Source organism: Dreissena polymorpha, chromosome 3 (genome assembly GCF_020536995.1).
Source record: "Dreissena polymorpha isolate Duluth1 chromosome 3, UMN_Dpol_1.0, whole genome shotgun sequence".
Classification (NCBI taxonomy): domain Eukaryota; kingdom Metazoa; phylum Mollusca; class Bivalvia; order Myida; family Dreissenidae; genus Dreissena; species Dreissena polymorpha.
Window position 1 is genome coordinate 124,820,396 of NC_068357.1, and position 15,940 is coordinate 124,836,335.

The window sequence follows — 15,940 nt, forward strand, 5'->3', positions numbered from 1 at the left end:
CTCAAAAGTTATTGAGAACCCTGCTTAATGTGCATGCATAAAGTGTTGTCCTAGGTAACCCTGTGCAGTCCGCAAAGGTTAATCAGAGACAACATTTACCGCTTTGTATATTTTTTGATTAAAGGAAGTCTCTTCTTAATGAAATTCCTGTCTAGACTGAAAGTGTAGCCCCAGATTAGCCTGTGTTTACTGCAAAGGCTAATCTGGGAATGTACTTTACAAACATACATTAAGACCCATTTTTCCAGAGCAGGGCTAAAATATCTCTGAAACCAGAGCTCCAGATAACTTTTCTGAGTAATTGGGTAAATACCCACTACTTTCGAGTTCAATTGGGTATTTACATTTTCAATTGGGTACAAAAAAAAGTCGGTACCCACTACTTTAATAAACAATTGGGTATTTTTGTATTTAAACTGGGTATTTTCATTGTCTTAACTTCTCAAATGCTTACCTGAATAAGCTGGTTGAAGTTCCACTCTTAATTGATTAGTTTCAGAGATGTTGTGTAATTTTGTAGATGTATCCATAATATACAGTCATGATTTTTTTTTTTAATTCGACCATTTTTTCCACCAGTTTTCTTACAATGTAAGCACCGTTAAAAATTAGTTTCACTATATTTTCCGCTTCTGATTTTGTGTTGCTCGCGGTTATATAACTTAAAATTGATTTTGTTTGTGCCTGGGATACGATATTTCCCTTTTTACAGCCTCGCGGTTTTGACATGTTCACAACAATAACACGTAGTTACATCGACACTTTCTTCCGTACATATTATTGTGCTGAAGGTTATACTGAAAGTGCTTCAACGAAGCGGAAAGAATCTGGGTATTTCGGACCCGGATATTTCCGGGACAGATTAACTCGTTACGCAGAGGAAAAATACGATACGCGTAATCAGAAATTTCAATTGGGTTTCAGTATGCAGAGTTTTATTTTTCTATGCGTAATCGGCAATTTTACATTGGGTATTTACGCAAATACGCACCTTATCTGTAGCTCTGTGAAACATTTATGTATCAATACGAGTTTGTATGAACTGCACAAAGTCAGGATCAACATGTCAATCAATCTTTTTGTTGCATATAAACCATTCCTACATCTCACATTAATGTTCTGAGAAAGTAACAGTACTGGTAAGTAAATGTTTGCATCAACATGAATCACACAAAAAATGTGTATATGTGAATATATTAACATCTGCTGTTACAGCCATACACATAATAATTACCCTTTACCACTCAGATTTTTAAGTATATCACGCATTTGTTGTCCCTTAATAAATTTAATTGAAGACCTTTTTTACTAGATTCAAATTTTTAAGGCTTCATTTCCCATCCTTAGTAACTGATGAACAGCAAACAGCATAAAACCTGAACTGACTGTGAGCTACTTGCTTGTTTGAACATATCAATTTTCACTTAGCTTCTTATGGGGGAAAGGGTTAAGTCATGAAGATATTTTACTACTCACAAATTCTAGTATGAAAACAGTTATCTGTGGGTATCTAGAAGAATGTAATGAAAATGGCCTCATGCAGTGAAGCTGATGAAACTTGTCACATCAACCAGAGATGACCCAACAGAAGTATGGTAAAATATTCAAGACCTCAGTGGGGCATAGTGACGGGACTACCAGTCCATAATAGTAAGATACCAGCGAGACTACTGTAATGTGATATTGAAACATTAAGCTAATGTATCAATTGTGTACCAACCTTTTTATTTAATAGCTAACAATTTCAAATGGTGTGTACATGTCATGTACCTGAATAAGTTCTTTAGTTAAATTGAACAATACAATTTCTGAATGTTAAACTTGTAATATGTACAAAGGCATGCTTTTTAAATTGCTGTGCTGACATACAGTACACTCCACGCGTTTTCCCCAAAAAACGCGCTCCCTCCCCTGGGTTTTTTCTGCTAGCGAGTGTTCACGCGGCGTTGGAAGAGCGAGGTGAACTCGATAAAACGCTCTGCGTTACGCCGCGTTCGCTAATTCCCGCGGCGTGTATTACTTTAGGCTAGTTGGTAAATGCAGACACTTTCCGTTCTTATCAGTGATCGCAGCGCAACGCCGCGTTAGCAGTGTGCTACTGGGCATGCCAAAAAATAAAAACATTGTTATAATAAATTGTTTAAATACTGTAGTACGTGTATAAAAAAAGATAATTGTATAGAAAATTAATACGTATAAAAATTATGTTTTTTAATTCACAGGTACGTCTACAAAATGAATTAGTCTAATATAATACATTTGACAAATTAATATCTAAATCATAACACATATGACACAAAAATAAATGTTCCGTAAAATTTCCAAATGAGAATAATAATTCGTAATCCGAAACACACTACGATTTTTAATTGTTAACACGACGTTTACAAATGCTTCCAATATACAGTCATGTATATTTCCCGACAAAAGCGCGCGAAAATTATGCTGCAATGTACAAGGTCAAGGTACAATTTATACTCCTGCAAAGCGTGCGTGTATCGATTTTTTTTATACAAACTTTGTAGCGCAGAGAACATTGAATTTTGTTGATTTCGGTTAAAAGTTTCTTTGGTATTTATTAACGAAATTATATCGCGAATAAGTTGATATTTCCTCTAAAATAATTTCAAATCGAACACGCCAAATCTTTATCGTTACGGTATTTTAGTAGAGTAATTATTTTAACACTAATTGTATAGTAAACTGATTAAAGAAGACATCTGGGCGGAAGTGGATTTTAAGTGTTTGACGTTATGAAAACACGCAAAGCTTGTCTACTGACCTATTGTGTAGACTGCTGTCTGCGGTGTTTTGACAAAAGGGATTAACATGTGTGAATGTCACTCTGCCGATTTGGTCCATAATTACTGGTAAACATTGTTTAGAATGTCGACGCAACAAGAATACAACTGTGAATATTAAATGCAATTATCAACTCAATAGTTACCACCTTTTAGCAATCAATGGAATAACCTACAAACAAAGAGAAAATCAATGCATTAGCGAGCAGAGAATTGACTTTGTTCCGACAATTAAAACCATTCCTTATGCATTCTTTGAACGTGTTTACTTGAGTAAGTTATGCCTGTAGACAGGAAGCGGCTTTCTTTGATTACGTCAAACTGTCAATTCACACAGATTTGCGAGATTTTTAGGGTCCTTGGTCATTTGTATACATGTTCAGTAAAGAAAATCACCTGCTAACATGAAAACTTTGGATTAAATTATCAAAATAAAAACAATGTTGCAAACTGTGTTTATATTAATTGGTAAGTATTAGTTAAAAGACGACGTTTTGTGTGTCGTAAATCAACGAGTTTTCTATACAACAACAACTACTTCTACAACCACGTCGGGATCGATCTATCTTGGTTGTTTTTTTTAATTGTAAATATTATACTACATGTACATGTATGTACTTGTAATAAATGTAATTTTATTTGAAAATCAGGAAGTCAAACAAAATTAAATTGATCGTTATCTCGTAAAACGCGGAGTTTCCCCCGCGTTGCCAACGCTGAGGGCCGCCGCGTCGGCTTATCAGTTTTGCCGATCGTTAACCGCCGCGTCCAAAATCATGCAAACGCCGCGTATAGCGGGATTTTCTTAATCTCCCTCCAGGTCGAAACCCGCGGAGTATGGAGGGAAATTGGGGAAAACGCGTGGAGTGTACTGTAAACAAAAACATCATGCAGATTTTAAAGCATTAAAAATACAAAGCAGTCGCTTGAAACCATAATTAATACAAGACCAAGGTCAATACTGAAAGCTATGGTAATAGAAGGCATCAGAATGTAATTATTAACTCATTTTCACAACTTCACAGCTGGCACAATGTGACCTCACTTTTCTGAAACTGCACATTGATCTCTTTTTAACTGTAGGACATAAGTATTACCAAGAAAGAATAGTGAGAGAAAAAAGGATTTAGTTGGGTAATTACAGTGACAGAATTCATTTACTTGGAAAAAATCTTCCTCTTTCAACTAGTTCAAACAAGAAGCATTGGATTTGCAACATTTAAGCTCTATCAAAGAATTGTTTTTAGAAAATCTATGGCACACCACATATTTCAGGGGCAATGAGCTTGAGGGCTGCTTGATCAGGACAATTGTTACCAGTCAGTGTGTGGGTTTCTTTTCACCATTTTTGGGAGTAGGGCATGGGCCGATTGAGTTGGGGAATATCATGGTGTTTCTACAAAAATTGGGAAATTGGTGTTTGTAAAGAAATACTTTAAAATTGAAAATAAAAATGCTTGAAGTATTATACATTTACTTAAGCCTAACTTATAGAGTTGGATATAGAACTGGGGGCAATTGCACTCTTCCGGTACATACGTAGGCACAACACGTAGCACCTAACGCTACACCTAATAATCCTTTTTATCCTATATATTTCCTTAATTTCGGGGGCTACCGCCCCCAAACCCCGCTTTGTCGATAGTGGTAAACAACTGCGTACCGGTAAAGTGCAATTTAGCCTAGGACTGAACTAAATGTTGAAATTTATTATTATTTATTTATGTTTTGGAAACCTTCAGTTGGCAATTTTAAACAATCATTTGGGAAAAATAATACTTTGTTATATTGGGAATAGGGCCAAATTTTGGCCCAAAATTTGACCCCCAAATAAACACAGCCAGTATAAGAAAATCTGTTTTGGTCATTTTGTTTATCTTTTCCTTGACAAAGCCTTCGTACCTGAAATCTCAAGATGATGGTCCAGATGAGACCAAGTGTGAGCCTGTTGCTGCCGTCGACGATGTCGTGAGCGCCCATGTTCTCCAGGTGTACGCGCTGCTCGTGCAGGAAGGTGAGGGCCTTGTCTACGTTCTCCAGGCAGTGAATGCGCATCTTGCCTTTAGTGGGACGTGGCTGAAAGTATTGAATATAGCATCGAATATAGGACTGACTTGGATACGCATCTGTCCTTTATTGGGACGTGGCTGAAAGTGTTGAATAAAGCATCGAATATAGGACCGACTTGGATACGCATCTTGCCTTTAGTGGGACGTGGCTGAAAGTATTGAATAAAGCATCAAGTATAGGACTGACTTGGATAGGCATCTTGCCTTTAGTGGGACGTGGCTGAAAGTATTGAACAGGGCTTGAACTAAGCGGCGTACGGCCGTATATTACGCCCGATAATTGTTTCCTTACGCCGATAACAAAACCCCATGGCGTCCACTGTACTTCCTTAAAATTGGTTATACGCCGAAAATAGCAACCCGTGACGTAAGCTGTTGATTAAAATAACACTTCAATCAACACTGCTTTCTGCCGACTCAATGTGTTTTGCACATGTCTCGATCAGTCTAAACTCTGCCTCCTTATATTTGCTACCGCCCGCAGGTGATTAGCAAGTTTATTGTGTGCTGTTTATCTAACGGTTACACAATTTACCCCCTCCCCCCCCCCCCCTGCGCGGATCGCATATTGACCGTTACAAAGCAGTCGCTTAATATTTGTTGCTTCAACAACACACTCGTGCCTCTTTGCGCGTGCCGTATGTTGTCTAATGATTAGGAGATAACTGCTGGTGTTTTGGTATGAAAGTGGGTTAACTTTTTGCAAGGGTAGGAGGTAACTGCTGGTTTTGGGCAGACGGCACGGTAAAAGAAAGACGGCAAAAATAATTAAAGAAAAAAAAATGATCAAAGTTTAATATATATTAGATTCACTACCGTATTAGGTCCCACGAGTTTTCTCAGTTTGTTAATCCACCGATAATTACAAGTAATAACCATCTTTTATAAACTGGAATCACATTTCATTTTCTATACTAACAAGTCATTTTACTAGTCAGAAACATTCAGAAAACACATTTCCTGGATTAGATAAAAATTATCGGAGTAGAATTAAATTGCAACGTCATGACCTTTGACATTGCAAATGGCTGACCTATTGTAACATTCAACCCGCATTCAGTTTAAAGCTGGCGATTCAAATTACAAGTAATGTTGGTTCAATAATGGAGAAAACATTAAATGGATTTAACAAACATTTGATAAGGTTTGTTAAACCAGATAACAACATGGAAAGTTTGGATTATTAAAGTTAAACTGGTAAGGCATTTATTAAGTGTACATATTTCGGACTTGTATAGTATTCGGATAAACAGTAATTGATATACTTGATGCTCCATCATGACCATTCATTAAGATTAAGTTTTGTTGCAAATGCAGTCATAGGGATGAGGATAATAAAATGACAATAAATATGTGATGAAAAGGTGCAACCGCACATATCTCAAATTACTTAAATGTGTTGAATGACTTAAATGTGTTATGATTAAGTAGATTTTAATGAGAATTTATTGTTATTAGAATGAACATAGTAAAATGACTGATTTTCCAAACTTCTCTGTATTTTTAAAGCCTTGGGTAGTCTCCGCCTTGTTGTATGATATATCTAGTTACTTTCACAGAATTAAAGTGACCCAAAATGGATGTGAAGAGTTTGTGATCATTTACGCAGTTGGCATTCCGTTAACATCAACATTAAAGATGTTTGGACTTCCAACATTTTTGAGTGGGACTTCCATAAGTAAAGGGCATGAAGTCAGGACTTCCAAAATTTATTTCTTAGTGCAAGCCCTGGTATTGAATATAGCATTGAATATAGGACTGACTTGAATAATCATCTTGCCTTTAGTGGGACGTGGCTGAAATGTATGACATGGTATTGGGTATAGAGCTGGGAGTATGACATTGAATATATAGCATCAAGCTTTTAGTACGACAGGGCTGAAAGCATTGCATTGAAAAGGAGCTGAAACCATTGCAGGAATATCTGAAAGAGTAGATTATATTGGCCTTGTTCTGGGAACACTGGGCTTAACTCTTTCAGTGCTGAAACCGAATTTTGAAGGCCTTTGCCAACAGTTTGGATCCAGATGAGACGCCACAGAACGTGGCGTCTCATCAGGATCCAAACTGTTTGCTATTCTGAAAGTATTCTTTGAAAAAAATCGTAGAAAATGCTAATTTTAGAAATTCAGCAGACGACATTTTAGCAGATGACAAATTTCCCAGCATGCAAAGGGTTAATGCATGTGCATTAAGTGTCATCCCTGATAAGCATGTGCACTCCCCACAGGCCAATCAGGACCAACACTTTCTGCCTAGACTGGATTTTGCTTTGAAGACACTTCCTTTAAATGAAATATTCCATAACAGCAGAAAGTTTCATCTTATATTAGTCTGTGCACACTTTTATAAACATGCAATTAGCAGTTTTTCCAGAATTTGGCTCACATAAAATAGTCAGATAAAACTGTCAGCAAGGTCTGGCCTTTAATGGATGGGAGCTATTACATGGTAAACAGCAGAATTCAGTCACTATCCCCTGCATGGGAAATCCAATAATCCAGCATGGCTTTAAGTCCCATTGGACGTAAGGCTATTGAATTTCACAGAATCAAATGTCAGGCCTCTGTATATTTATAGATGTAGCCAATGTGTTGTTCTGATATCAATACATGAAATGTTACCAATCTCTGTATGATCATTACAAAAAAGAGCCTTGTAAGTAAAGGGTTCTCAACACTGGATAAGGAACAATATGAGTCGTGTTCTGAGAAAACTGCGCATAATGCATGTGCGTAGTGTTGTCCCAGATTAGCCTGTGCAGTCCGCAACACTTTCCGCCTAAACTTGATTTTCTGTAAAGAGGGACTTACTTGAAACTAAAAATACCATAAAAGCGGAAAGTGTCGTCCCTGATTAGTATGTTTGGACTGCACAGGCTAATCTGGGACAACACTTTACGCACATGCATTAAGCCCAGTTTTCTCAGAACGCGACTCATATAAATTAATGAATATACAAGTAAGCATATAAAGTTGAAAACATACAATATGAGTTTGTTCCCTGTAAATATACATCACAAACTGGTTTATCTGTGACACACTATGCACATGCATTTAGCCCCATTTTCCCAGAGTGTGACTCATATGAATGATGATTTCAAAGCAAAAGAATCTATGAATGTGCCAAAACAACTTCTTTTTTGGAAAACGCCCAAGTTTTGTTTTCTACAACTTACTGATTTTATCAAACCTTCATGCATGGCTTAGATTTATTAGTCTAAAAATAACTCCACTTCACAATCTGGAGTGTCAGTGCGGTTTCTTTTTATGGCTTAAACAATACTGCAAAAGATTGCAAACAATGTTGCAATTATATTTTTTTAAATGCAGTACTATAATGGTACCACCGGATATGGACAGCTGCTTAAACTTAAGTGGGACAATGGCCTTCATGGCCATAATTAATATTAAAGGGGCATATTAACACGATTTCCCACTAATTGAATCTTTAATTCCCACTTTTACTGTAAATACTTATCTAGTCACAATGTTATGTAGATAAACTATTTAAGGCTCCAAGTCCAATACTTCAATGACTTTGTATAAGGTAATTCTGATTTGTATACATGGGCTATTAAGTTAATACATTGCAAGTTAATTACCTTATGATGGGCCAATGCATGCATGCTAAGAAGTCAAGTTTAACTGACAGTGTGTTAATGCACATTCTGCTATTTCCAAGCATGTAGTGTAAAATGTTACATGGAGTTCTATTAGGTTAGGTTGACTTATAAACAAAACTAGAGCTTTGTCACAGACGTGACGAATACCCCCACATGCCGCATTGACACAGAATATTTTGCATGTTGTCTTCACAAAAAACAGCGGACACCATGCTCAATGTTTAAACCCTGTGACCCTGTGACCTTGTTTTTGACCAGGAATGACCCATATTCAAACTGGACCTTAACATAATCTAGATACAACTTTTGACCAAGTTTGGTGAAGATCGGATGAAAATTACTTGAATTAGAGAGCGGACACCATGCTCAATGTTTAAGATGCACTCAGTGACCCTGTGACCTAGTTTTTGACCTGCCATGATCCATGTTCAAACTTGGCCTAGACATCATCTAGATACAACTTCTGACCAAGTTTGGTGAAGCTCAGATGAAAACTACTTGAATTAGAGAGCGCACACCATGCTCAATCTTTAAAACGCACTAAGTGACCCAGTGACCTAGTTTTTTACCTGCCATGACCCATATTCGAACTTGACTTAGACATAATCTAGATACAACATCAGACCAAGTTTGGTGAAGATCGGATGAAAACTACTTAAATTAGAGAGCAGACACCATGCTCAATATTTAAAACGCACTGAGTGACCCTGTGACCTAGTTTTTGACCCGGCATGACCCATATTCGACCTTGACCTAGACATCATCTAGATACAACATCTGACCAAGTTTTGTGAAGATCGGATAAAAAAACAACTTGAATTAGAGAGCGGACACTTATTACGGACCGACAGACCGTCCGACCAACCGTCCCACAGACAAGCTCACTCCTACCCCTAAACTTCGTTTGTGGGGGTATAATTATATTTGATTTGTGAATGCATAATGTCCTTTAAAGCCCACCCTAGCAAACACTTATGAATATGAGCGTCTTTGTGCAAAGAATGGTTCTTATAGCACATCCTGCTAGCTTAGCTCTAGACCAGCCAGGGGGGAGGGGTCCATGCCCAGTCTAGCCTGTAGCTACCCTCTATGCTATAAAGGCATGCAAGGACTCGTGGTGTCAGGGTAGCTCCAGAACAGACTGCAAGGATCTTTGGCATAAGATCCTATTTTTCATATGCTGCTCATATTAAATAAAAACACAGAAAGAGAGTACGAATTTTTTGTTGCAACATACTATGTTATGGCATGTTTATGTTACAAATACATGTGTTGTGTCAAATATCATAGTTAATGTCACATTCCTTGAGTGTGAAACCTTGCTGGTGAACACCTAAATGCCAGTGTGCCTTGTTGACAAACTAAACCTTAAAAGTTATTGCCCAGTTTCCATTTCAGTTTCACAATTTCAAAAACACATGAGCTATTAAGGTCACCAAATCTTCTTTATTATATTGGCTTGATGTTTAATTGATTTGTTTTAACAAACTCTTTTATCTTATTTTCTTTAACCCTTTCAGCGCTTGAACCGGATTTTGAAGGCCTTTGCAAACAGTTTGGATCCAGATGAGACGCCACAGAACGTGACGTCTCATCAGGATCCAAACTGTTTGCTATTCTGATAGTATTCTTTGAAAAAAATCGAAGAAAATGCTAATTTTAGAAATTCAGCAGACAACATTTTAGCAAACGACAAATTTCCCAGCATGCAAAGGGTTAAACAAGAGCACCGCCTTGCGGGTGCAGACCGCTCATCTATTTTCTTTTTAAAGGTGAAGGGACTCTCATTTTCAATCACAAAGGAGGGAGGGGTGGAGTGAAGAGCGGTGCATTGCGTGGGGGTGTGGACATTTATTACATTTTCTTCCAAAAATGCGAAAAAAAGGAAAAAAAAAATCGGGGGTGGGGGGGGGTGGGGGGGGTGGGGGGGGGTGGGGGGGGGATTCTTGGGTGCGATGGTTGGACGGTATTTCAAACATAAAATAATAAAAATAAATATTTGTGTTTTTTAACCGTTTCATAAAAAAAAATTGGGGGGGGGTGAGGTGGGGGGGGGGGTATAGTGTGAGGGTGTGGTGGTCATTTGTGAGATGATCTTAAAAAAAAAAAAAAAAAAAAAAAAAAAAATAGGGGGGGGGTTGGGGGGGGGGGGGGCACGGGCGATGGTTTGGGTGGAGTCTATTGTGGTATGTCAGGTAAGAGTAGTTTTGTCAAAGTATCAATCAAATCTAATCATAAATAAAGAAGTTATGGCAATTTTAGAGAAATTTAATAATTTGACCTTGAGAGTCAAGGTCATTCAAAGGTCAAGGTAAAATTCAACTTGCCAGGTACAGTAACCTCATGATAGCATGAAAGTATTTGAAGTTTGAAAGCAATAGCCTTGATACTTAAGAATCAAAGTGGATCGAAACACAAAATTTAACCATATATTCAAAGTTACTAAGTCAAAAAAGGGCCATAATTCCGTAAAAATGACATCCAGAGTTATGCAACTTTTCCTTTTACTGTACCCTTATGATAGTTTGCGAGTGTTCCAAGTATGAAAGCAATATCTATGATACTTTAGGGATAAAGTGGACCAAAACACAAAACTTAACCAAACTTTCAATTTTTCTAAGTATAAAGGGCCCATAATTCCGTCCAAATGCCAGTCAGAGTTACATAACTTTGCCTGCACAGTCCCCTTACGGTAGTTAGTAAGTGTTGCAAGTATGAAAGCAATAGCTTTGATACTTAAGGAATAAAATGGACCTTAACACAAAACTTAACCAACATTTTCAATTTTCTAAGTATAAAAAGGGCACATAATTCTGTCAAAATGCACGCCAGAGTTATCTAACTTTGCCTGCACAGTCCCCTCATGATAGTAAGTAAGTGTACCAAGTTTGAATGCAATAGCATTGATACTTTCTGAAAAAAGTGGACCTAAACGCAAAACTTAACCAAAATTTTCAATTTTCTAAGTATAAAAAGGGCACATAATTCAGTCAAAATGCACGCCAGAGTTATCTAACTTTGCCTGCCCAGTCCCCTCATGATAGTAAGTAAGTGTACCAAGTTTGAATGCAATAGCATTGATACTTTCTGAGAAAAGTGGACCTAAACGCAAAACTTAACCGGACGCCGACGCAGACGCCGACGCCGACGCCAAGGTGATGACAATAGCTCATAATTTTTTTTCAGAAAATAGATGAGCTAAAAACACACAATTATAAGCTTAATATTATCTGACTTGTCTTAAATTACTTTTTCAAAAATAACTTGCAGTTTCTTAGCTTAGACCTGAATGCAAAACAGACAGTCTTGGCTTTATCAAGAGGTTCCACTCTAATTTTATTAATAAATGATAAGAAAACTAGAAATGTTGATTAAATAACTCACACAAACCAAACAGTGATTCAGTTCTAATGTTTACTTTGCTATTGAAAACACTGACTTTGGTCATAAAATGTCAACATAATCATAATTAGAAGATGATTGCTCAAATGGGTCCCACCAATAAAGATGGGAAGGATTAGTTACTTAACTAGGTCTGCTATTACATGTATAATGTGTATCTCTATTGTAAAACGGGGCCTACGACATTAAGCCCTGTTTTCCCAGAGTACAGCATGTATTGTTTATTTTACCACTAGTTGGCTACATTTAGGAAACCTAGCTCAGTACATGCACAAGATATGTTGTTACAACAAAAGGGTTAAGGGAGCTTCTATAAGGGCTCTGGGGGAAGTCAAACCAATTTTTAGAATCCCATTTGCATTTATCTTGGTATTGTTCTATATGTTATCCTTTGAGAATTTCTAAACATTGTTCTGAAAATATAAATCAACATATCCACACTCTGATTCATTTTTATTTGTGAGCGTTAGCTCACAAATAATGTAGAGGAAATTTTGCAAATCAGTATGGGCTTAACTACGCTAGGAACTGTAACTCGTGACTGCCTGTGTGGATAACTGCAGTTAAATTAGCAGACCATGCTCTAACCACCGCATCTGCCTGTTTATAGTTTCCACTGGTACACTACATAGTGTTGATGTATTCAAAAATATTTAACAGCTTGTAAGACAACATTGGCCAATCTAGTGTTTATCATTGAAATCTGTACATATTGGCTGCTTTCAGGGAAAACATGCTTAATGCATGTCAAACAAGAGCACCACATAACAGGTGCCACGCTCGGCTGCGAAAGCTTGTCAGAATTTTTATTTTTTTCTTGTTTTTTTTAGAGGTCACAGTGACCTTGACCTTTGACCTAGTGACCCATCATGGGTGTGGCATGTAGAACTCATCAAGGTGCATCTACATATGAAGTTTCAAAGTTGTAGGTGGAAGCACTTTGATTTTAGAGGCAATGTTAAGGTTTTTGTTAAAGTTTTATATTAGAGGTCACAGGGACCTTGACCTTTGACCTTGTGACCCAAAAATGGGTGCTGCATGTAGAACTCATCAAGGTGCAACTAAATATGAAGTTTCAAATTTGTAGGTGGAAGCACTTTGATTTTAGAGCCTATGTTAAAGTTTAATATTAGAGGTCACAGTGACCTTGACCTTTGACCTAGTGACCCAAAAACGGGTGTGGCATGTAGAACTCATCAAGGTGCATCTACATATGAAGATGACAATAGCTCGAGTTTTCTCCGAAAACAGCCTCGCTAATAAAACTAGCCTGTGCTCACTGATAAGCTGTATCAATGATTTGAAAAAAAACACATCTCGACCTGTCTATAAATTTGAAATGGCTGAAGTCATTTCAAGCTTGCAATATAAAAAGCTATATCATAATTTTGAAAACTGAGTTGCGCTAAGATTATACAGCAGAGAACAAATTCAGTGCCTTCAGCGCTTTGATTAAAAAAGCAATAGAGACAGCCTTGCGATATCTACATAAAGAAAAACAAGCAACAATCTGTTCTCTTTAAACAGCCCAAAATATGTGGGCAGTGCTCTGTGACAAAGGGGTTAATGCATGTGCGTAAAGTGTCATCCCAGATTAGCCTGTGCAATCCGCACAGGCTAATCAGTGACGACACTTTCCGCCCAAACTGGATTTTTGTCATGAACAGTCTATCTAGAAAAGAAAATTTGAATAAAAGCGGAAAATTTTATCCCTAATTAGCCTGTGCAGACTGCAAAGGCTAATCGAGACAACACTTGAGGCACATACACTGAACCCTGTTTTCACAGACGGAGGCTCATTTGTACCAGTACATACAGCCCTATCTGTGTTTTATTTTGCATTATCTTTCGACAAAGCTGCAAAGATGCATGCTCTAACATAATTGTGCATGAAATATGATAACCAGTTTGTTCTGGAAGTTTTCATATCATTTGCTGAACATCAATATGTTATACATGCTTATGTGATGTCATGAATAGAGCGATTCAACTGCACTCTGTAGCCAGACCAAACTCCATGATGCAAAACTAAGATGGTGGGTGTATATACAATGTAGCCATGTATGCTGGATTGACAGATCTCCCCACATCAGACATTATTTACCATTCAACGTGAGCAAACAGCCAGCCTATCTGTATTTGCATTTTATTATCAGCTATCTAACATTCAGACTGCCTCACTTTTCAACACAACTTTCGATCAGTTATGAATGACCTTGTAATTAGGCGCTTTAAAACATACATTACCCAATGACTCACTCAACTGAACGTTTATTTCAAAAGTAAACAAGGCTTTAAGAACAGCTTAAGACTGGAAATGGCCGCAATATTTTTAAAGCGTGTTGATATTAAACTGTAACTGTGCAATTGAAATGCAACCCAATGTGTTTAGGAAAAATTGTTGTTGTTTTGCTTTAAATTGGGAAATGATTTTAGTTTTTTGTTACAAATAATTAACAATTGAGAATAAAAATGTTCTCAATATAATATTTACTAAGATTCAACTGAAAGATGAACTACATGTCGAGATTTATTTCAAAAGAACAATTGGGGGTGGGGGGTGGGGGTGGAGGGTAACCTTAAATTGCGAATTTAAAGCTCAATTTTGGGAAAAATAAACATTTTTTTGAGATGGCGGATAGAGCCAAATTTGACCCCAAAAAGCACCTTATACTTAGTACTAAACTAGCCATTGCCACTTTCAACACAGATATAATTATAATCCCCAACGATTGATATCAACAAGCCAAGTTGTTACCAGCTTTACGTTTACTTATTTACAATCATTATTTTGTTGTTTTCTTACCAGTCTTTCCCCGGAGAGTATTTCCAGCAGTTTCATCAACATCTTGCCATCCCGAAGGTCAATGTAAAGGTCGTTTATACGGCAACCAATACGTGCAAGGTGAGAGTTCACCCATTTCTGGAAGGTCTTCTTTTGTACAGATTCTCTTTCATCTAAAAACGTACAAACATATATGTCATTAAGGTTGAAATATTGTTTAACCCATTTATGCCTAGCGTCCTGAAAAAAGGACATTGCAAACAGCGAAGACCCAGATGAGACGCCGCTAAAAGGATTTTCAGTAATAAATATTCTAAACATAGAAATAAGTATACTAGACATCCCTAATTTTCGAAATAAATTGATCCACTAGGCATAATTGGGTTAAATTAAGCTGAAATGTTTTCCAAGAACGAGGCTCAAAACAAGTTTGGGCAATAAGTGGACATGCCAAAATGTTTAACTGAACATGACAACAGCTACACCCAATGCAGTGACAACTTAACTCTTTGCATGCTGGGAAATTTGTCGTCTGCTAAAATGTCGTCTGCTGAATTTCTAAAATTAGCATTTTCTTTGATTTTTTTCAAAGAATACTACCAGAATAGCAAACAGTTTGGATCCTGATGAGACGCCACGTTTTGTGGCGTCTCATCTGGATCCAAACTGTTTGCAAAGGCCTTTAAAATCCGGTTCCAGCACTTAAAGGGTTAACAACAGAGCTTGGTCGGATTTGTTAACAACCTAAAGTGAAATCTCACATATATTCCTGTCCACCAGGAACAGAGGGAAACAGGCACTGAATCAATGATTGTGGTATTAAATCCAATGCACAAAACCCTGTGGAATATAATCATAAGCATTTTCTGTCACTCCAAAATCTGACAAATAAAGCTTTGGTTATTGTGCTGGTCCTATCCATATTATCTTTGAGCAGCTGACTAATTTCGCATCAAATCTCAGAGAATAGAATGGCTATAACCTAAGCAGCATGTGATACAATTTATGACAGACAAGCATGAAATCCTGGCATAGCACATTGTTAACCGAGAATAATGTTGTTGAAAGCAATGGTAGTTCTATAGAAGAATTCACAGGATGTATATGTTAGCCTTTCTCTGTCCCTGCTTGGAATTCTATGACAGAAGTAAAATCAATGAAGATATTGGGGTTTTATTAGGAGCATGTGGATTCATTGTTTGCGGTCAGCCTGTAGATAATTATTATGTATAAACATGCCCATGTTGTGTATATCCCT

General features: G+C 37.2%; 1 protein-coding gene across 9 annotated transcripts in view; it reads right to left on the reverse strand.

The window, feature by feature from the left end:
- The window catches only part of LOC127871315 (spectrin beta chain-like), a 103,361-nt gene that overhangs the window by 65,776 nt on the left and 21,645 nt on the right, over positions 1–15,940 (reverse strand). For all 9 annotated transcript variants that reach the window (XM_052414103.1, XM_052414104.1, XM_052414096.1 and 6 more), the window contains 2 exons: positions 14,704–14,855; positions 4,704–4,877 (listed from right to left, as the gene is read on the reverse strand). In XM_052414103.1, coding sequence (XP_052270063.1) covers positions 4,704–4,877; positions 14,704–14,855 — 326 coding nt within the window. The remainder of the gene's footprint in view (positions 1–4,703; positions 4,878–14,703; positions 14,856–15,940) is intronic.